The sequence below is a fragment of the Capra hircus genome, chromosome 23 (genome assembly GCF_001704415.2).
Source record: "Capra hircus breed San Clemente chromosome 23, ASM170441v1, whole genome shotgun sequence".
NCBI classification, from domain to species: domain Eukaryota; kingdom Metazoa; phylum Chordata; class Mammalia; order Artiodactyla; family Bovidae; genus Capra; species Capra hircus.
The window spans coordinates 16,784,937-16,808,793 of NC_030830.1; the positions used below are offsets into that span (position 1 = coordinate 16,784,937).

Here is a 23,857-nt window from a genome sequence, read left to right on the forward strand (position 1 = left end):
TAAGACTCCTTGCTTCCAGGGTAAAGGGCACAAGTTCAACCCCTGTGAGGAACTGAGATCTCACATGCCAGGCCATGGGGCCAAAAAAAAAGGGAAAAAGAATCAAGAACTGGCTTGATGTTCTTTAGAAAATTGTAGGGTTAATTGTAGGGTTAATTCAGAGGATCTCTCCTCAGTACTGGCTCCCGGGATATCAGGCAGTGGGATGAACCATTTACCAAAATCAGGCCAGAGTCTCGAGACCTCAAAAGTAACATGAGTGCTTGTACGTCTCAGAAATACACGGCTCTCAGGTCCAGCTCGGGGAGGCACTTCAGGTCTGCGGCGCGTGCCCCGGGAAGAGCCGGAGACCTCACACAGCGAGCCTCTACCTACAGTTCCTTCTCTCCTGAGACGAGGGGGACTCCAGGGTCAAAGAGAGGTCAGGAAGGTTTAGAGAAAGATTATACTATCAAGGCTGGTAGTCGGTTCAATTTCCTTAGAAAGAACTGCTAACTACACAGAACACCAGAATTTTCCAAAAAAGGAGCAAAGACAAAAATAGATTTTAAAAATGGTAAAATTGGAGGATGATACCCACACTGCACCTCACTGTACAGGAAAGTTCCCTGAATCGAGAAACCTTGTATGTTATCCACCCAAGTGGTCAGGACAGACACCGCTGTCTTGATGGCTGATTACCATGTAATTCTCGATTAAAATCCAATTAGAATACCAATTCTCGGTGTATCCTAAACTGACGTGACGGCTGCAGGAATGGGTTATCACACTAGCTCTCCAGGTACGTGAAGAACTCATGACTCTGGTTCCTGTGGGGCAGCATCTTTCAGCTGTGTCTGTGGGGCGTGACAGCGGTCAGCAGGAATGGTAAAGACATCGTCAGAGAACTAGTTACCCTGCCTCGTTGCAAACTACTGGCTTTGGGCTGAAATACCCAAATTAATGGACTCTGAATGAGAGCAGAGATAAGCGGCAAGTGTGCTCCAGGGCATCTATCCGTGCTGGCTAAGGGCCCCCATCATGCTTGGCACCCTTTCCCAGGCCTCCTTGCTACCCACCTGTATCAGTTTTTTTTTTTCCTTGTTAGCCCTCACTCTCTGTTGTCACACTGGGGGTGTAAATAGAATCACATCTAAACGTTAGGAATTAGGGACCCAAGGCAAGGACATCAGACAATAAGCGATGGTCACGGGTTGTATGTCACTCAGGAAGCGGAGGGCTTGGAACTGGGGAGCCAGGCAAGGATCCCCAAACAGGGGAAGAACATTGATCCTTAGCCCAGTGGGATGTCAGAAATGCAGGTGGGCAAAGCTGAACAGTGGGCATGTGATTCTCAAAGTTAGTTAGAACCAACGGGGATGGAGAGCCTGCTCAGGTGGCATTGGTGGCATAGAACCAGTCTGCCAAAGCCGGAGACATAGGCAACACGGGTTTGATCCCTGGATCAGGAGAATCCCCTGGAGCAGCAAATGGCAGCTCAGTATCCTCGCCTGGAGGAACCTCGTGGGCTACAGTCCACGGGGTCACAAAGAGAAGGACGTGACTGAGCACAGCACAACAGCAGGAAAGCAGGCTGGATACCAGAATCTGAGCTCCTGGGATTTCACTGTTCTGAAGTGCCAGAGCATTTCTCACTGGAACGCCATGCCACCCACACAGGCTCCAATCTCTGTAACACTGTAATAACCAGAAATATGTGATTTCAGCTGATAAATTATGCAGGTGCCCTTCTAAGTCTGCACCCAGGCTGTCTTAGAGCCTCAGATCCTGAAAAGCAGGAAATCGTGCTTGTCCAATATTGACACATACCGCCCTGCAGTGATACATGGGACTGAAAATATGAGTAAAGATGTCCTTGACAATGATAAATGTTAAGTGGCTCACCTGACCATAGCTCCAGCTCCTGCTCTTGATGTCATTGAAGTCTCCATAAAAAATAACCCCGATGTCATTCAGGACGTACTCTTCTCTTTCTTTTTCATTATCCAGGTACACAGCATCCTCTGCATTGGAATTTAAACATAATGACTATTAACCAAGCCAGAAAGTTTTTCTACACTTGAAAGTTTATTCTGATCATAAATTGCAATTACTCAACCAAATGGGAAAAAGTCTTGTTTCACTAAAAGTAGCTCATTTCACAATATGTAATTTTAACAATGGTGAACAAAAGTGGCCAAGATCAGTCTGGAAACGATGACATTTGTCGTCAAAATGCTGACAAGTTTTGGCTCTCTAAGTTCCAAGTAGCACAATTAAATTGATAAGTCTCATGAAACATTTTAGGATTCTGGTGCATCAGTGGTTTTAGAATCAGAATTCTATAAGGCAGATAAAAACCTGTAACACAGATCAAAAAACTAATTTCCAAAGTATTAACGTTAAAAGAATCAGAGATGATTTTATAACACGTCTGGGGCATATTAGCAGGCTGGAGCGTCATGGGTCATGCCTGGTTTGTGGCCCGCCCGGGAGAGAAGGGAGGCTGGGCGTTGTCTCCTTTCAAGGAGCAGTCTTGGTGCACGCGTTGGTAAGAGTGTGTCCAATTGGCCTCTCTGATCATCTTCCTCCATCGCAAGGACTTTTCTCATCTTTTTTAAAAACAGTTGGTTTGCTGAGTTTTGGCTGTGCGGGGTCTCGGTTGCTGTGAGGGCTTCTCTCTAGTTGTAGAGAGCGGGCGCTCCTCTCTAGATGTGATCAGAGGGCTTCTCTTGTCATGCCTCCTGGGCTCGAGGGCACAGGCTCCATAGCTGTGGCTCCTGGCCTTAGTGGATTCCTCCCGGATCAAGGATCGAACCCACGTCTCCTGCACTGGCAGGTGGGTTCTTTACCACTGAGCCGCCAGGAAGCCCACAAGGACTCTTCTTGCCTGTGGCCCTAATCTCAGGAAAGCCTTGCTCCCCATCTGCCTACTGAGGAATCAGTCTGGTGCTTATTCCCAGGCCAGGCATGAAAGCAGCTCTAAGTTCTACTCAGGTCAGTGTGCAGCCTAGGCAATGGTCAGCTTCAGTTCTGAGTGGGGACGTGGCTCATCACATTTCTCTGGCCCAGGTCGTCCTTGCCATCCTGCTACTTTATCGGGGATCTTTCCTTCCCATTTCCTGGTAAGGCTTTTAACCATCCCTCTGGAGTATTGTTGCTCAGTTGCTCAGTCGTGTCTGACTCTCTCTGACCCCATGGACCACAGCACGCCAGGCTTCCCTGTTCTCACTGTCTCCCGGAGTTTGCTCAAACTCATGTCCATTGAGTTGGTGATGTCATGCAGTCACCTCATCCCTCTGTTGACCCCTTCACCTCCTGCCCTCAATCTTTCCCAGCATCAGGGTCTTTTCCAATGAGTCAGCTCTTTGCATCGATGCCGAAGTATTGGAGCTTCAGCTTCAGTGCCAGTTCTTCCAATGAATATTCAAGGTTGCACGTTAAAATCATTCGGGTAGATTTAAAAACTATACATTCCTGAGTTGAACTCTAGATCAGTTGGATCAGAATCTCTGGGAGCGGGAGTGAGATCCAGGCATCAGGTTTTTAAAAAGTGAATTAATTAACTAATGAGTTAATGTTAAGCTCTCCAGTGAGCCTGATATGCAGCCACAGTTGAGGACAAATGTCCAAGCCCCCTGATGTTCACAGAATGGTGGAAAGACCAGCAGCGTCAGCACCACCTGGAACCTTGTGAGGAATGCAGTTTCAGGCCCCAGCTCAGATCCAGTCGGAATCTGCATATTAACGAGGTCCCCAGGGATCTGTGTATATATTAAACTTTGCCCAGCACTGCTCCATCCAACCAGCCTGGACCCCATTCTGGGCCGTATTATAGCTTTGATCAAATCTGGAGATTTCATGGTCTGGTCTGTACTCCAGCACTGTCTTGTAACTTCCTTTCCATTCTTTGCCTCTTGGTTACCTTTCGCCTAGTTTCATGCAACTGTTAATACATGCGTGCACTGACGCACGTATACACACACATTTACATATTTACTGCTGTCCAACAAACTGCACACATTTAAAGCATATAATTTCACAACCCAAATAATAAACATATGCACGCGTGCGTGCTAAGTTGCTTCAGTTGTGTCTGACTCTTTGTGATCCAATGGACTGTAGTTGTCCAGGCTGCTCTGTCCAAGGGATTTTCCAGGCAAAAATACTGGAGTGGGTTGCCATGCCCTCCTCCAGGGGATCTTCCCGACCCGGGGATGGAACCACTGCCTCTTATGTCTCCTGCATCGGCAGGTGGGTTCTTTACCACGAGCAGCACCTGGGAAGCCCAATAAACATATATATCACCCCAGAAGTTTCCTTGTTCCTCTTTGTAATTCTTCCCTCCCAATCCTGTCTCAGGCCTCCCGCCCCTACCAGGGAACCGTTACTCTGCTTTTTGTCGCCGTCAGTTATCAGTGTGCTTATTGATCTATTAAATGTCAGATCTTTCCTTTTTTCTCTCTGGGACTCAAGAGAAAGAAGAATTTTTGAATAAATACATTTAATAAGGTTTTTCCTGGTGATTCAGCGGTAAAGACTCTACCTGCCAATACGGAAGACTTGGACTCAGTCCCTGAGTCGGGAAGATCCCCCGGAGGAGGAAACAGCAACCCACTCTAGCATTCTTGCCTGGAAAATCCCATGGACAGAGGAGCCTGGAGGGCTATAGTTCATGGGGTCATAAAGCGATATGACTTAGTGACTATACGGCAGCAGCAAATTTAATTTTAAAAAAGCATATTAAATAAGTCTTTAAACAGTGTAATTATTCATTTATAGCTTGCCAAGATAAATGAAAAGAACTTTTATCTTAAAATGCTATGGGGAACTTATGTAAATATAGATATTTTGTAAAATAACCTTTAAACTGTAAATTGACACGTGTTTGTCAGGTTGTGTCAAGTTTAATTTGATTTTTTTTCTCTTTTTTCATCTGAAGACTACTTTAGCAATAATTAATTCCATGATTACCACATTCTGCCATTAAAGGATGCTTGTTAGTACCTTAACACTGCAGAAATCTTGATGAGTATGAACTCATTCTATCCATCCTTGTCAATTAAGCTATTTCTTTCTTGACAAATAAACCCTTTGATACTTTCAGCCAGAAATAAGTCTCAGAGCTATTTCTGAGTAGAGTTTGTATGAAATAGAAGATGTTTAGATTTGGTGATGACTTTTCCAAGCTGACCTCTGGCGCAAGATACCTTTTCAGTGCTGTTGTTTCGTTAGACTACACTTTTCCTGAGATGGTTTTGTAACACACATTTTTTTGTATTTTTGTCATTTGAAAAAGTTGTAGTGCAGCTGGTCTGCAATTAAGTCACAAATTTAAAGCTACTGCTGCCTTTGTAAGTCAAAATGTAGGTGATTTTGTCCTGGTATATTGTGATCCCATCTGCTACTGGACCTAGAATCCTATGGATCTTCCAGCTACCATTCATGTCTTCACAGTCCACAAATGAAGAATAGGAACTTCAGTGAATGCATCTATTAATCCTGTTGGGAGGTGAAACTCATTCCATCAGAATTATTTTCTGAGTTTTCCCTAAAATGATGGTACAGATTGAGGACATATCACTCTGAAATTGGAAGACATTCCCACTTAAGGCTGCAAAGTGCCTGATTCAGCTGAGCTCCAGGTTACTACTCATAATTTTATTCACCCATTGGAGAATTTGATTCATTTAAATGTTGGGAGATGGCCATTTTAAGCTACTGTTGAATATCTCTATTTGGGAAAGTTACAGAAAGAAAATAAGAAAGAATATATATGAAGAGAGAGGCTGGTTATTTTTCTAATACAGTTGTGCTTTTGATAAATTAATCTTTGCATTCGCTGCTTCCCCGGTGGCTCAGACTGTAAAGAATCTGCCTGCTATGCAAGAGACCTGGGTTCGATTCCTGAGTTGGGAAGATCCCCTGGAGAAGGGAATGGCTCCCCACTCCGCTATACTTGCCTGGAGAATCCCATAGACAGAGGAGCCTGGTGGGCTACAAAGAGTCAGCCATGACTGAGAGACTAACACTATGGTTTTTCACCAGCAAACATTATTATTAACAGATTTTCCTATTTCCACTGTCCTTGCAATACTTTGAAGTGTTTCAAACAGAGCATACTATAATAATCAAAAACTTAAATCCATTATAAGAAAATAACAAATAAAAGGATTTTAGCAAAAAAAAAAATAGAGCATAAAAACTCATGATGCATTTTCTGTTTAAAGAATCACAATTTTTTAGTTCTGTCCACTGAAAAGAACTAGAAAAAACAACCAGTGTGATAGCAGTAAGTGCCCCTGAGCCTGATTATGACCTCTGGGCACCATTTCTCCTCCTTTTCGCTCCCCATTAAAAGGTATCTGGGCTCCTTGAGAAAAATGATTGGAGGTCTGGGTCAGGAAATGTACAAGGCTAGCTTGAAATGCTTCTTCCTGCCAGAAAACAAGAAGGCTATTAAAGATTCTAGGACTCATGACAAAGAAATCAGAAATCAACGTAAAGAGACTCCCACCGGCCAAGAATGGGACAATTAAAATATCAAAAATAATATCACTGCAAAAGATTAGGACACATTAAATATTTTAATATTCATAGTTTCATGGTGGTTCAAGAAATGTATTGGTCACCGTTGTAGGGTGCTACAAATCAACCCATTATTCTAAGAACTTAGAAATAAGGAAAGAGCCACGTATCTAGACTTGCTTATATGAATACTACCTCAAGGCACCGAAATCACTGATGCTAATAAATGCAAAATGACTGGGAGATGAGACTATCACCATTTTGCAATCCCTAATGAATTGATGGATCTAGGCTAAAATCATTTTTAAAAGGCTAATGGGGAACTTCATAATGGATGGATGAGAGTGATAACCCTGATCCCACTGGTAAATCTGAACATCACAAAAAAATCGACAAGCAGACATTAAATCTCCCGATAGGATGAATGCACCAGGAAGCACACAGCATCTGACTTAAGAAGTAGATGCTTCTTCAGTGCTCTCTCCACATCTGCTCCAAAGAAAAAAGGAAATGATTCACGTATAGATGAATCTGATTGAGTCTCTAGTCATGTCTGACTCTTTGCAACCCATGGACTGTAGCCTGCCAGGCTCCTCTGTCCATGGAATGCTACAGGCCAGAATTCTGAAGTGGGTAGTTGTTCCCTTCTCCAGGGGATCCTCCCAACCCAGGGATCAAACCCAGGTCTCCCACGTTGCAGGCAGATTCTTTACTGTTTGAGCCACCAGGGAAGCCTCTAAGTAGAACTAACAGCTTCATAGAAAGTATAGGGGTGAGAGAAACACGATGCCCATGCAAATATTTGCTATCTTTCGTCTTTTTGGTGATGGCCATTCTAACAGCTGTGGGATAATACCTCATTATGGTTTTAATTTGCGTTTCTGTAATGACTGTGGTGGTGGTGGTCTGGTTGCTAAGTTGTGTCCTACTCTTTTGCGACACCATGGACTGCAGCCCGCCTGCCTCCTCTGTCCATGGGATTTTCTAGCAAGAAAATTGGAGTTGGTGGCCATCTGCTCCTCCAGGGGATATTCCCCACCCAGGGGTTGAACTGGTGCCTCCTACATCTCCTGCGTTGGCAGGCAGATTCTTTACCACTGAGCCACCAGGGAAGCCCCCTTTATATGTATACATACGTATATATTTTAAAGAATAGTGTATTCAAATAATGGTCAATTAAATATAAAACTTGGCTTCCCTGCTGGCTCAGATGGTAAAGAGTCTGCCTGCATTGCGGAAGACCTGAGTTCAATCTCTGGGTCGGGAAGATCCCTAGGATAAGGAAATAGCAACCCACTCCAGTATTCTTGCCTGCAAAAATTCCATGGATGGAGGAGCCTGGCAGGCTACAGTCCATGGGATCGACTGAGTGACTTCACTCACTCTCACAAAAATAAAACTATACAAAAATACAGTAAATGGATGGAAGTGCACCAAAATGGTAGCAATGATTTATGAATCTCTGAGTTCTTTTTATGCTTTCATTATTTCTTGTGTCTGTGATAAGAGTTTCATCGTGAGAAAAACAAAGTTATTTTAAAAAATCTGCTTGCATTTACATGAAACTACCTGTTTAAGAAGAGCTTAACAAGTTCAGGGTTTTTTTGCATTACTTTTTCCTCCAGAACAATACGGTGTGCTCTTTTTGTTATCAATGTCCTTATCATCAAAAGATGTGTTTTTATACAGTTATAACACTTCCCCCTCCTTTAAGTCTCTCTGTCCTTCCAGCACAGGCTGGATGCAGCCTTGCTCTGTAGTGTCCCATGGATGCTTGCAGTGACACGCCCCCACTACACTGACTCCGTGCTGTGATTTCATTATTTCTGAAACAAGTATGTGTATAGTGTTTACTCCATGCCTGGAACTTTCTAATGTGGTGCAAAAACACACTTATTAAAACTCATAGTGAAGACTTCCCTGGTGGCTCAGTGGTAAAGAACCCACCTGCCAACGCAGGAGACTCGAGTTCAGTCCCTGATCCAGGAAGATCCCATGTGCCGCGGAGTGGCTAAGACTGTGCACCCCAATGACGGAGCCTGTGCTCCAGAGCCCAGGAGCTGAAACAAGAGAAGACGATCCACGAGAAGCCCGCATACCTCCAGGAGGAGTGAGCTCCACTCGCCACAGCTAGAGAAGAGCCTGAGCAGCAGCAAAGACCCAGCACGGCCAAATAAATAAACACGTAAAATTGTTTCTTAAAAAATCCCTCATAATGTCTCCCAGGGGAAGGCGCTGAATTTTCCCCATGTGACAGATGAGGAAACTGAGAAAGAGAGAAGGAAAGTATCTTTCCCAAGGTCACTGTGCAGATGAGAGGTGAAGCCAGGGTTTGAATACCAAGCTGTCCTCCAAATAGACTATGATGTTGAGTCCGAGGCATCAAGTCACTGTCCGCACAGCACCCGGCGCACTGCGCCTGGGAACATAAATGCCCCTGCTAGAATGAGAGACGGGGATGGATGTCCAGGGCTCGGAGAGTGAGAGAGAAGTCCAAGAAAATGAAGGATTTACTTTGGGGCTCTGGGTTATTGTTGATGAGAAGTCATAAATTTAGGTGGCACGTCATGAATAGGAAGGCAGTAGCCCACCTGTTTCCTTCCAGCTGCTGAATTAAAACTTGCCTCAGAAGAGGCAGGCATAATCATGGCTCCACAACAAGGCAGGGGGATCAACTACGGAGCCTCGATTTTCATTTTAAATTTATTTATGATTTTAAAGGAAGATTGAATGTGGAAAGCAGAGCTTTCTTTCCCCTCTTTTTATTCAGATATGTCACTTTAAAATATAGTTGTCCAAAGCTAGGATTAAAAAAAAAAAAAATCTCATCACCATGGAAACTCTGAAAAACTCTCTGTGTTTCATAGGCTGACAAAAACAGGAAAACTCAATCATTTGCCTCTTGAGATGCTGGTTTCAGGGGGTGTGGGTTTTGTTTGTTTTTAAAAATTTTTTTATTAGTTTGAAAGGCGTAGTGAGGTTTTCTAGATCCGATGATGGAGGTGGGAAGAGATTGGTTCTGCACTTTAGTAAAATGAAGGATACTATTATTTTATTAAAAGGAAAAACAAGCTGACAAGCAATTCACTGTTCTAGTCAACCAACAATCTGAACTGTGAGAAAGTAGAGTGTGTGTGTGTGTGTGTGTGTGTGTGCACAAGTGTGGGGACTACGCTTCTCAACTGCGTGAGAGCTGATAGAAGAAACCAGGCCCAGAGGGCTGTAGAGCTGGAATGGCAGCACCACGGACCTGCGGACAGCCTCTTGATCCTAAGCGACCTCTGGCCAACAGCCAGCAACCCACGGTGAAACCCCGAAGGAAACATGGCGCCATTGCTGAGTGTGGATTCATGCCTCCATGCACTTTGCCCAGAGCAGAACTTCAGCTTGCCTTGTGAACCACCACTCCTCCTGGGTGACTACCGGGAGGCAAGGGGTAAAGAAGAACGGCCTCCTTGATTTTATAATTCCTCCAGTGGGAGGAGTAGGGCAGCTAAGAAAAGCAAATTGTGAGCTGAGAACTGCTAGGACTCACTTCTAGGGCTGATTTCTGGCCCCTGTGGAAATTACCACTGGCCTCCCCACCCAGAGAAAGCAAGAATTTATAACAAACGTGTAAAAATGAAAGCTAAGCCCATTGATTTCAGTATCCGTTTAACCTCAGAGGGCGAAGGAGAGCTATTCATCATCACCTGGGCTTAAAATTTCCTTTTGCTTATTTTCATGCGATTTTAAAGTTAAAGCAAGCCCCATTTCTAAGGTCGTTAAAGTCAAGCCTGGCAAAGGGATGAGAGAAAATTGTGGAGCTAGAATGCTCTCCCATATTTTATCTCCAAAGAGACTCTTGAACAGCTTAAGTCACAGTCTGGTTCTGTTTGAGATCCTGTAGAAGCAATGGTGATTTGACCTCTTCAAAAAGGCGAAATGTTTCACCTTTTTGGTAAAAGGATTTTGAGTGAGGAATTAGAAACAACTTTTGGGGTTTTCCCGGTGGTTCAGATGGTAAGGAATCCGCCTTCAATGCGGGGACCCAGGTTCAATCCCTGGGTTGGCATAGTCTGCTGGAGCAATTCCCTTCCAGTATTCTTGCCTGGGAAATCCCTTGGACAGAGGAGCCTCGCGGGCTCTAGTCCATGGGGTCAGAAAGGGTTGGACATGACTGAGTGACTAACACCTTTTGCTCCCCTCCCCTTTATACAAAAGCTGAGCGCCACTAAAGAAAGAGGTAAGACCTGCTGGGTGGGTGTCATCAGCGCTCCAGGGAGTGACCCTCTCTGTGGAGCACTTGTGACTCCAGATTGGTGTCATCACGGTGTGTTTTTCCATCTCAAGTACATCAGAAGGGGTGGTGACCCCTGAGGCTGTGCTCTAGGCAGATGATTCCCACCTATGGGATCTGGGAAACACTGGAGTCTATTTACTGATCAGATTGCTGTCGTGTCCGACTCGGCGACCCCACGGACTATAGCCTGCCAGGCTCCTCTGTCCGTGGCATTCTCTAGGCAAGGATACTGGAGTGGGTTGCCATTATCTACTCCAGGGGATCTTCCTGACCCAGGGATTGAACTCAAGTCCCTCGGGTCTCCTGCACTGCCAGGAGGATTCTTTACCACCGTCCCACCTGGGCTCAATCACTAAGTCGTGTCTGACTCTTTGCAACCCCACGGACTATAGCCCGCCAGGCTGCTCTGTCCGTGGCATTCTCTAGGCAAGAACACTGGAGTGGGTTGCCATCAAACCCACATCTCTTGTGTCTCCTGCATTGGCAGGCGGGTTCTTTACCCCTCAGCCACCCGGAAAGCCCGGAGTATAGTCAGGACTGGCATTTCCAGCATCTGCGCTTTAGTTCCGGAAAGGTCCAGAGCCACTGTCTTCCTAAAATGGTTTAATTCAACCTCCCTAGGGGCCTGCCTTTGTGCCTGTGAACTCTGGAATAAAACCAGCCCAGCAGACACCGGTGAGCGATTTCTCAACTGCTGGGTCTATTCCCTGCGAAGACACTGCGTCGTCTCACAGCTCAGGCCAGCTTGGGGAGTTTAGTTGACTTGTGTTATATTTCCAGTTTTGCTGGTTAAGGACTTTTTAGTGCAAAGTATCTTTAGAAGACAGACTATTATTCACGAAGCAGCTCTACAAAGGAAAACGTCAGATATTCTTTACTTAGCACATATTCTCAAAGGGAGCCTGTGCCCTTCTGGGGATGTTTAATTTTTTTCTTTTTTTGCAAAGAAAACTTGTTTGATCTTTTAGCTATCAACCTGGTTTTATTTTTATTTATTTATTTTTAACAGTAGGCTTTTCCAGCGTTGATTACAACATTATAGAAGTTTCCCAGCTGGCATGTACTTCCTATTTCTCTTATTCCACAATACAGGATACCAGTGGTTCTGGTTCTGAAAATAAAAGAGCCTCTTGTTCAGTTGCTCAGTCATGTCTGACTCTTTGAGACCCCATGGACCGCAGCATGCCAGGCTCCCCTGTCCTTCACTATCTCCCGGAGTTTGTTCAGAGTCATGTCTGCTGAGTCAGTGATGCCACCCAACCATCTCATCCTCTGTTGTCCCCTTCTTCTCCTGCCCTCAATCTCTCCCTGCATCAGCGTATCCATGTTTTACCCCCAGCTTGTTTCAATTTTCTGGATGACCTTGAAAATTTTATGTACTACCAAAGAGTCTGATTTTTCTTTTGAAATGTAAAGCTAATAATCCGCTCCCTGCCTCTTGGAATGGTGGTTATCAATTCAGTTCAGCAAACATTCACGAGCCTTACCTCTGTGCCATGTTAGACTGAAAGAGAGAAGGATCCTGCTTTCTGAAACACAGAATGCAGGAAGACACCAGCTTTGAGCATCCTTTGAAGGTACGTAGGAGGAAGGGTGAAGAGGGAGGGGATGTGTATATACTTATGGCTGATTCACTTTCTTGTACAACAGAAACCAACACAGCATTGTAAAGCAATTGTACTCCAATGATAAAAAAAAAAATGAACCACTTAGCTAAGGAATTATAAATGCTCCCTCCAGAAACAGCTTCAGACCTTGAATCTGGGGTCATCTATGTGCCACTGAAAATAAAGTCTACTGTGAGCTCCCTGGGCTCCCTTCTGATTGATGCCACACCAAATAACACTCACTTGCTGTAAGGATGAATGGGCCTCTACTGATTCAGACACTTGCAAGAGAGATAGATGCTATTTCATTAAGTACAAGGTCTGAATGCATAAGGGGTCCAAATTGTCACATAAGCTCCATTAAAACTTCTTGAAATTCAGTTAGCCACGTATCTGAGTGCTATTGTATGCACTCACTATTCTAGGGGCTGCCCAGGGTGCAAAGGTAACCTGCTAACCCATCCCCCTCGAGCTGGGCCGGTGCCCCTCAACCCATCCCCCCCTCAGCTAGGCCGGTGCCCCTAAACTCATCCCCTCCTCCCCGGCTAGGCCGGTGCCCCTAAACCCATCGCCCCCCGCTAGGCTGGTGCCCCTAAACCCATCCCCCCCCCAGCTAGGCTGGTGTCCCTAAACTCATCCCCTCCTCCCCGGCTAGGCCGGTGCCCCTAAACCCATCGCCCCCCGGCTAGGCTGGTGCCCCTAAACCCATCCCCTCTTCCCCAGCTAGGCTGGTGCCCCTAAACCATCCCCTCCTCCCCGGCTAGGCCGGCGCCCCTAAACCCATCCCCTCCTCCCCGGCTAGGCTGGTGCCCCTAAACTCATCCCCCTCCCAGCTAGGCTGGTGCCCCTAAACCCATCCCCTCCTCCCCGGCTAGGCCGGCGCCCCTAAACCCATCCCCTCCTCCCCGGCTAGGCTGGTGCCCCTAAACCCATCCCCCTCCCGGCTAGGCCGGCACCCCTAAACCCATCCCCTCCTCCCCGGCTAGGCCGGCGCCCCTAAACCCATCCCCTCCTCCCCAGCTAGGCCGGCGCCCCTAAACCCATCCCCTCCTCCCCGGCTAGGCTGGTGCCCCTAAACCCATCCCCTCCTACCCGGCCAGGCCAGCGCCCCTAAACCCATCCCCTCCTCCCCGGCTAGGCCCTATTGCATGTTCTTATTCTGCCACGACTCCTTTCCGTGCTTTTTGGTGTTGAAATTCATGTTTATTAGCAGCTCATTTGTGAAACCATCGCCAGATGCTCTTTGAGGACGAAGATTGTCTTTTTCACTAACATATTCCCAGTGCCTGCTTCAGCATTGATCCCTAATATGTGTGAATGAATTAATAATAGTGCTGTAGTACCCATGGGTAATTATGTGGTCATGAGCATTGTGGGAGATATACTATTACTATTTGTGGATTGATGAATGAAGGGCTCTAGCCTGAGGGTGTAAATTCTGGTCTGGGCTCAACGGTCTCCAAGAGGAAGGGGTGTTGGTCACTGTTACCCTGGGAACACCAGGCCTGGTACCTCACTTCATTCTGTACTGAAGGGTCTAAAAGACCATGCATAATTACGGAGCAAACAGTATAAGGATGAATGTCAAAATACTATACAATTTGTTCATATTAACTACTTCCTATTAAAAGCATCCAGATACTAGAAACTGATTTCCTTACATTAATTTTAATTGATTTCTCTGTTTAAAGGAAAATGCCAAGGTCAGAGTGAATAAAAAGTTAGACGGACTTCTTTGGTGGTTCAGTGGTTGAGATTCCAAGCTGCCAAAGCAGGGGGCACAGCTTCAATCCCTGGTCAGGAAAGTAAGGCCCCACATGCTGTGCAATGCGGCCAAAGGTAAAAAATAAACAAGGAAACGAGGAAAGAAATCAATCACTTGGGGCAAACGTTAGAAATACCAGATGCTCATTCAGCATCAGATGCTAAAAGAGAGAGGCGTCTACACACACACACACCCACAGCACATGTCCCCCATGCACTGTATATGACTTTGACTCCCTTCAAATGGTAAGGTTTGGGGTGTCACTCACAGCTTATCTGTGGTGATAGGTGCAGTGAACCTAGAAAGCATTTACTGGGAATGAGGAAATCAATGCAGCAAGCGTTTATTACAGATTAAGTATCTACCAGACCACGGAGCCACCCGACAATGCAGGAGACAGGAGATGCAGGCTTGATCCCTGGGTCGGGAACATCCCCTGGAGAAGGAATGGTGACCCACTCCAGGATTCTTGCCTGGACAATCCCAGGGACGGAGGAGCCTGGTGGGCTACAGTCCATGGGGTCACAAAGAGTTGGGCATGACTAAGTGACTGAGCAAGCACGCGTGTACCAGATACTGCGCTAGGATGAAGTCTGCATCAGTGATGGGGAATGAGGTGGGAAATGTTCAGACAAGACGAGCCCCATGAAAGTGACGGATGCCCTATCAAAGAGAGCTGTCGAATGTTGCCCTGAGGACTAAGCATAGGCTGGGGTGCTGACATCTTTTAGGGTGCACGATCTCGCACTAACTCTAGATGACCAATCTGGAAAGGTTTGAACTGAAACAGGAAAATGCTTTCAACAATTCAGAGTTCCTGAGTGGTCAGAAAAGTGAGAGGACTTCACACTAAGTGCCTGACTCACTCCTGCTGCCTTTGTGGGCTCATTGTCTCTCTGCAGCACCCAGAGAAGGGCTCCTTTCTGGGATGTATCTGAAGCCTGGTTAGCACAATTAAATTAAAAAGCTAACCAATAATTCTCCCTCCATCCACCCCTGGCCTCCGTAACGTGGTATGACTATTGATCCCCACTAATGATTTAGTGATTAAGGAGGATGAATTGCCCATGAATGCAAAGCAAGCTAAAGGCCCCCAGCCACACAGCAGAACATTCTCTATCAATCAGAGCTGTACTTGCCTGCGTGAGTTTCAGCCCAGTGTCCTGAGTCACCTTGGACTTCGCTTCCACGGCGCGTGTGTGGTATTTGCAGCACCTGGCCCACCTGGCTTCATTTGGACAACGTCTGATTCCCTCTTGTGTGATCTTTTCCACCTGGGCAGTGGTCTCTTTTTTCGTCTCCTCTATAGATGCCAGACCATATCTCCACGAGTCCCACGGTATGACGTGTGTTATGTTCCATGTTAGCACACACGCAAGCATAACACTGGGGACTGTGAAGCTGCGGTGTATTTGGTTGTGTGTGGGGTTCATTATACAGCCCCCGTGCTGGGCTGTGCTTTGGGTTCCAGGCTGGGCAAACCACAGGCTGTTACCATCAGCCATGAACCTTGTCTCCGAGATAAGGATTAGAGGGTACAAGAGGATGGAGGTGGCGGGTGGGGAGCATAGGGTTAGCTCGAATACTGGAATAGGTCATTCAAACAAAGGGTCAGGGGGATCCAGGTTTATGTTATACCCGGGCAGAAAACCTTGCTCACTGGTGGTCTGTGTGTAAGTTCATATCCACCCAGATCCAACTGCAACTTTCACGTTCAGAATCAGCGCTAATATAGACTCATTTTGGAAGATGCTGGAGAGCAGCGTATATGGGATGGGATGGTGTGAGAAATCTCTGGTCTTATGTCAGCTCTTTCGTTCCGTTACCTTATTTCTTAAGATCTAAAAGTGGACTCTCCCCCGCGTGTCACCGCAGCGTTCGCATCTGCCTCTGAAACTTAAGATCAGCCTCACACCAAGTATGGAGGCAGAAGTAAAGAAGGGCGGAGATGGGGGCAGGGAGAAATACTGTGTGTAATGGAGTTCTGAAATTGGATTGGTAGAGAAATCCTTGGGCTTGACTAAGTTTATTTGAATATAACTAGATCAAGCTTCTGCAGCAGCCAGAAGGAAAGACTCAAAATAGCAGTAGAGATTAAGCTGAATTATATTAAAGTTACATGTTTGCATATCCAGCGTTATGATTTATAAAGTTTACACCCACTGTGCATTTAAACAAATTGACAGAATTCATTAGACTTATGCTTTCTGTACTTGAATTAAGGAGATAAAAGTTAGTTTCACTATAAACAAGGTCAACTTTATTTTATTTTTCTGAAGCCAGATTATGAATCTTAATAGTTTTTTTAATTTAATTATAGTTGCTGTACAATATTATATAAATTAGAAGTGTACATATACGATATAGTAATTCACAATTTTTAAAGATTATGCTCCATTTACAGTTACTATAAAATATTGGCTATGTTCCTTCTGCTGTACAATGCATCCTTGTAGCTTACTTTATACCTAATTGTTTGCACCTCTTAATTCCCAACCCCTATATTGCCCCTCCCTATTCCCTTCCCCCACTAGTAATTAGTTTGTTCTCTGAGAGTCTGCTTGTTTTCTGTATATTCACTAGTTTGTTATATTTTTTAGATTCCACATATAAGTGATACACAGTATTTGCCTTTTTCTTTTCGACTTATTTCATTCGGCATAATGCCTTCCAAGTCCATCCATGTTTCTGCAAGTGGTAAACTCACGTCATTTATTATAGCTGCATAGTATTCCATCGTATCTACCTGGAGAAGGGAATGGAACCCACTCCAGTATTCTTGCCTAGAGAGTTTCATGGACAGAGGAGCTTGGTGGGCTACAATCCACAGGGTCACAAAGAATCGGACACAATTAAGTGCCTAACATCTAGTACATTTCTATGTCTTATCTTCCGGACCCTATCCATTTTGAAAGTCAAGGCAAAGAAGCCCATTTTGTTAACAGAGCAATAACATACACAGAGGTAATTCCATCAGCATATTAACTTCACAATTAACCAGTTGTGCAATTTCAGGCAAGCTTCAATTATTTCTTGAAGTAAATTTATAGCAGCATTAACTTCAAGTTATAGCCTCATACACGAAAGCAAATTTTGCATCATCTTCTGTCCTTAAAACGTGGAAAGTGTATGTAGGAAAGGAACATGCCTTCTAGAATAATTTTGCTGTTGACCCAAAAAGAGATGCATTAGAAATATATGAACTATTTTTGTAGTGAGATAATAAATACCAGGCCCTTACCTTCGCACCAAGGGTTGAAGAGAATGTATGTGTCCGTTGCGGGGTTTCGGGCGGTGCGGATGACCCCGTAGGGGGTCCAGACAGCCACGTACATGCGGAACTTCCCCACAATGCAGTCTGGAGAAGACTGGACAGACAGACGGACAGACCTGTCCTCTTTCATGACCACTTTCGCCCCCCACTTGCCACTCTGCAGCTCAGAGACCACAGGGACTGGAACGTAGGTTCCCTTGTTCTCCTGGGGGTAGCGACCTATGAGAAGAAACAAGAAATACCGCTGTGAGATTTCACAAGCTACCTTTGTGCTCACTCTGTCCCCTTAGTAGCTGATGGTGGGAAATAATTCATTAGACTTGAAATAATAAAACTTGGCTTTGAATTTCACTTCTGCTGCCAACTTGCTGTCTGATGGCAGTTAGTTTTCACAACTTTTTGAAGGTCATATTCATCTGGTCTATATTTTCTAAAAAAGAATGACAGTACTTACCAAGATTTTTGTTGGTTGGTCAATGCACTCAAATAAGATGTCGAAATACTAATCTTGGATGTGAAACCAAAACAGAGCTTATAGGGTGATGTGAAGCCATCGGTACCAGAAATTCTGCTCTCTGAAGACTTAGAATGGCTTTTTCAGGGACATAACGGCTCCCCAGGGGGCTGTAGTGGTAAAGAACCTGCCTGCTAACGCAGGAGACTGAAAGACCCAGGCTCCGTCCTGGGGTCGGGAAGATCCCTTGGAGGAGGGTGTAGCCGCCCGCTCCGGTGTTCTTGCCTGGAGAGTCCCGTGGACAGAGGAGCCTGGTGGGCTGCAGTCCATGGGGCTGGACACAGTCAGACACGACTGAAGCGAATTAACACACATAAGGGGCACAAGGCCAGCGTTTTTGTGTATTCTGAATGCAATTTCATTATTTGTCATACTACCTATAACAGAGCTCCATTTATAAGTTGTCCATATGTAATTAATTTTCTATTTAACTGAAACATGTTTATTGCCAATGTCGTATTTAGTAAATTCAGGCTTATGTCTTGGGCAAGAATTTAGGCTCCAAAGGCAAATTGTCTAGGCTTGAATCTTGGCTATGCTACTTATTACCTTTGCATCTCTGGCAAATTAAAAGAGGGTGTGATGGCATGGGTTGGGAGGGAGGTTTAAGAGGGAGGGGAGATATATGTGTGTGTGTGTATATATATATAGTACTCCTAGAACAAAGTTGCCTGTTACTCCAGGTATCTCTTGACTTCCTACTTTTGCATTCCAGTCACGTCTGACTGTTTGCAACCCCATGAACTGTAGCCTGCCAGACTCCTCTGTCCATGGGAACTAACACCAAAAAAAAAAAAAAAAAAGATGTCCTTTTCAACATAGGGGACTGGAATGCAACGGTAGAAGTCAAGAGACACCTGGAGTAACAGGCAAGTTGGCCTTGGAGTACAAAATGAAGCAGGGCAAAGGCTAATAGAGTTTTGCAAAGAGAATGCACTGATCATAGCAAACACCCTCTTCCAACAACACAAGAGACAACTCTACACATGGACGTCACCAGATGGTCAATACTGAAATAAAATTGATTATGTTCTTTTCAGCTGAAGATGGAGAACTCTATACAATCACGAAAACAAGACTAGGAGTTGACTGTGGCTGAGATTATGAACTCCTTAGCAAAATTCAGACTTAAATCTAAAAAAGTAGGGAAAACTACTAGACCATTCAAGTATGACCTAAATCAAATCCCTTACGGTTACGCAGTGGAAGTGACAAGTAGATTCAGGGATTAGATCTGAGAGAGTGCCTGAAGAACTATGGTTGGATTCTTGCCATCGTACAGGAGGCAGTGATCAAACCTATCCCCCAAAACAAAGAAATGCAAAAAGGCAAAACGATTGTCTGAGGAGGCCTTATAAATAGCTGAGAAAAGAAGAGAAGTGAAAGGCAAAGGATAAAAGGAAAGATATACCCACTTGAATGCAGAGTTCCAAAGAATAGCAAGGAGAGATAAGAAAGCCTTCCTCAGTGATCAACGCAGAAAAATAGAATAAAACAACAGAATGGGAAAGAGAGATCTCTTCAAGAAAATTAGAGATAACAAGGGACCATTTCATGCAAAGATGGGCACAATAAAGGACAGAAATGGTATGGACTAACAGAAGCAGAAGATATTAAGAAGAGGTGGCAAGAATACACAGAAGAACTATACAAAAAAGATCTTCATGATCCAGATAATCACGATGGTGTGATCACTCATCTAGAGCCAGACATCCTGGAATGTGAAGTCAAGTGGGCCTTAGGAAGCATCACTACGAACAAAGCTAGTGGAGATGATGGAATTCCAGTTGAGCTATTTCAAATCCTGAAAGATGATGCTGTGAAAATGCTGCACTCAATATGCCAGCAAATTTGGAAAACTCAGCAGTAGCCACAGGACTGGAAAAGGTCAGTCTTCATTCCAATCCAAAAGAAACGCAATGCCAAAGAATGTTTAAACTGACACAGTTGCACTCATCTCATGCTAGCAAAGTAATGCTCAAAATTCTCCAAGCTAGGCTTCAACAGTACATGAACCAAGAACATCCAGATGTTCAAGCTGGATTTAGAAAAGGCAGAGGAACCAGAGATCAAATTGCCAACATCTGCTGGATCATAGAAAAAGCAAGAGAGTTCCAGAAAGACATCTACTTCTGCTTTATTGACTATGTCAAAGACTTTGACTGTGTGGATCACAACAAACTGTGGAAAATTCTTAAAGTGATGGGATAACCAGACCATCTTACGTGCCTCCTGAGAAATCTGTATGCAGGTCAAGAAGCAACAGTTAGAACCAGACATGGAACAACAGACTGGTTCCAAATTGGGAAAGGAGTATGACAAGGCTGTATATTGTCACTCTGCTTATTTAACTCATATGCAGAGTAGGTCATGTGAAATGCCAGGCTGGATGAAGCACAAGCTGGAATCAAGACTGCCAGGAGAAATATCAATAACCTCAGATATGCAGATGACACCACCCTTATGGCAGAAAGCAAAGAGGAACTGAAGAGCCTCTTGATGAAAGTGAAAGAGGAGAGTGAAGAAGCTGGCTTAAACTTTCTACATTCAAAAAACAAAGATCATGGCATCCAGTCCCATCACTTCATGGCAAATAGATGTGGAAACAATGGAAACTGTGAGAGACTATTTTTCTGGGCTCCAAAATCACTGCAGATGGTGATTGCAGTCATGAAATTAAAAAACACTTTCTCCTTGGAAGAATAGCAATGACCAACCTAGACAGCATATTCAAAAGCAGAGACATTACTTTGCCAACCAAGGTCCATCTAGTCAAGGCTATGGTTTTTCCAGTGGTCATGTATGGATGTGAGAGCTGGACTTTAAAGAAAGCTGAGTGCCAAAGAATTGATGCTTTTGAGCTGTGATACTGTAGAAGACTCTTGAGAGTCCCTTGGATTGCAAGGAGATCAAACCAGTCAATCCTAAAGGAATCAGTCCTGAATATTCATTGGAAGGACTGATGCTGAAGCTGAAGCTGCAATACTTTTGCCTCCTTATGCAAAGAACTGACTCCTTAGAAAAGACCCTGATGCTTGGAAAGATTGAAGGCAGGAAGAGAAGGAATCAACAAAGAATGAGGTGGTTGGATGGCATCACGACTCGATGGGCATGAGATCGAGCAATCTCTGGCAGTTGGTGATGGACAGGGAAGCCTGGCATGCTGTCAGTCCATGGAGTTGCAAAGGGCCAGACAGGACTGTACACTGAACTGAACTGATATGTATATACTTATGGCTGATTTGTGCTGTATGGCAGAAACTAACACAGCCCTGTAAAGCAATTATCCTCCAATTAAAAAATAAAATAATCACAATAAATTACCTGACCTTTACAAATCTCTATTTTCCTTTTTCTCTGTCATTAAATGAGAATAATACTACTACTCAATGGTGAAATAAAATGATACATGTATGATGCTTTGCACATAATTTTTCATATATAACAAATTTTAGCAATCATTTCAATAGAAAATTAAACATCAGAGCATTTTACCATATGTCCAGGCTTATCAAACTTTATGTATAAGCTATCTCAGAGCAAATCTTTTTTCTCTTTATTGTTGCCATTTTGGGCCAAATTTCTACTTCATGATCAACATCAAAACTAAATTTTACAGATGGGTTCCTGGAAAAACAGTCTCTGCAGTGTGTTCAACCTCACAGCATTCTTTAACTCTTTAGCTTCCAGTTCAACGTATAGTCTGCTTTACCTAATAGTCATATACCTAGGTATTTTAAACTGGAGCAAATGTTTCATTTACAAACTTTACCGAAATGCATCAGACATTCAATTCTAGACATGGAGAAAATGACAAATCAGACTAATACGTCTGAAAATTATTTTGATTGTAAGCAGAAGAAACTTACTGAAAACTTACTTCAATTGTTTTACATAAACCATGTAGAGAATTCTACATTAAAACAAATAAAAACAATGCTTCTTTTTGGCTTCTCCAATTACCGGGATCTTTAAAGGATCCTTTGGTAGGTCTATTGCTGCAGACAGAGCATTCTAAATAGGTAGCTGCGTAAGTTGCCACTGTGTAATTCAGTGAGACGCTTAATCTTAATGTAAGTCAGTCCATATGGCGCATGCTGGGGAGAAAGAGTAGGACCTTGGTGCTTTGCTGCTGTAGGAGAATCTATTTATCAACACCCTGAATAAACATTATCACAAATCCAATAAAGCTTTGAAAATGGTTTTCTGCCAAGGTATGACAGTTGTCTAGGTGGTATTATTGGGAATACACGGGGCTCAGCCTCTGGGAAGCCTGGACATGACCCACCTGTCAAAGCTGTTTGTCCCAAAGGTCCCCATACTTCCTGTCTATGCTCCTCTCTGTACAAGCTCAGCCTCGGGGAATAGGTTGCCCTTTCTCTGTTGCTCTTGGAGACCCCTTTGGTGCTGGAGTGTGGAAATCGAATGCAATCTTGCCAGCTAAACAGAACCATAATTCATTTATTCCAGTGACTCCTGGCAGCTGTTGCCACTAAATACTGACTTGGATTTAGAATACAAGTATTAAATATGACACAAGTTTGGTAAAAATAAACTTTCAGAGAGAAAATCTATGTCATAATGAGAGACTTAGATTAAAAAAAAGATGAAAGGCATTTTCAAATGAATTATATAAGCAGCCTCCTTTAAGAACAGCAAAAAAAAAAAAAAAACAACTGTGAGAGTGTACCTAAAGCTATGGGCTTCCCAGGTGGTTCAGTGGTAAAGAATCTGCCTGTCAATGCAGGAGAAGATTCCCTGGAGAAGGAAATGGCAACGCACTCCAGTATTATTGCCTGGAAAACCCCGTGAATAGAGAGGAGCCTGCTGGGCTACAGTCCCTGGAGTCACAAGAGTCAGACATGACTTAGCGACTAAAGAATAACACCAGTGTAAAGCTATGTGCTGTGAGCTTCAGCCTCATCTTTGTACTAACCTCCACTATTGTTTAGGGGTATTGAAATGCCAATGATCACTCATTCCCATTATTATACTTCAGGTTATAATTGCAAAGACTCCTATTAAATTTTACCTAGCAAATTCAGGTTATTAAAAACATGTGAAGGAAAAGGAGAGCCATGTTTGTTCACATTGGCTTTGAACCCAGTCATGATTTAATCCAAAGCCTAGTTTGTTTGAAGCTCTTTCCTTCCTGCAACAGTACTGCCTACTCTGTGCTAAGCATGAATAGCATCATTCAGTGCTAGAGACACAACAGTTTACAAAGCAGATTCCTGTCCTCACTGAGCTTACAGTCCACGGACAAGCCACGAATGCGCTGCTTAGGATACTCCTCTTGCCGCTTTGCTCCTCAGAACAGCAGTGAGAGGAAAAGCATTGTCATCGTCCTACTCGGACAAATCAGGAAAGAACACAATGAGATCAAGCAACTTGACCAGCGTGCTGCAACAAGAACAGGGGTTGGGACTTGAACCCAGTCAGTTTGGCTTGAATCCTTACAGTAAAAATTTGCCAATCTCTGCCTTAGAGAATTTTGTATTCTATTGAATCAAGGGGTTTCTGTGGTGGGTCAGTGGCAAAGCATCTGCCTGCTGATGCAAGAGGCACAGCTTTGATCCTGGTTGTGGAAGAATCCCCTGGAGAAGGAAATGGCAGCTCACTCCAGTATTCTTGCCTGGGAAATCCCATGGACAGAGGAGCCTAGCAGGCGACGGTCTAGGAGGTCATAAGCATCGGACATGACTTAGCAACTAAAGCATCACCAGTGTCTAAGACTTGGGACTAAGAAGAAAATACCATCACCTCGTTTTTCCTTCAAAGAGAAATAGGTTATCAAACCAGGAACAAACATCTATACTGTGATTGGGTCAGCATTTCATTTCGTTAGAACCTCCTAGTTAAATTCCTCAGTCTCAGAGTGTTGAAGACATAGGAAGTTGGTTATAAC

The 23,857-nt window shown here is 44.2% G+C and overlaps 1 protein-coding gene across 1 annotated transcript in view; it reads right to left on the reverse strand.

The window, feature by feature from the left end:
• F13A1 (coagulation factor XIII A chain) overlaps positions 1–23,857 on the reverse strand; it is a 140,245-nt gene that overhangs the window by 77,010 nt on the left and 39,378 nt on the right. Inside the window, exons 4-5 of the mRNA XM_018039247.1 lie at positions 17,403–17,654; positions 1,885–2,003 (exon numbers count right to left, since the gene is read on the reverse strand). Coding sequence (XP_017894736.1) covers positions 1,885–2,003; positions 17,403–17,654 — 371 coding nt within the window. The remainder of the gene's footprint in view (positions 1–1,884; positions 2,004–17,402; positions 17,655–23,857) is intronic.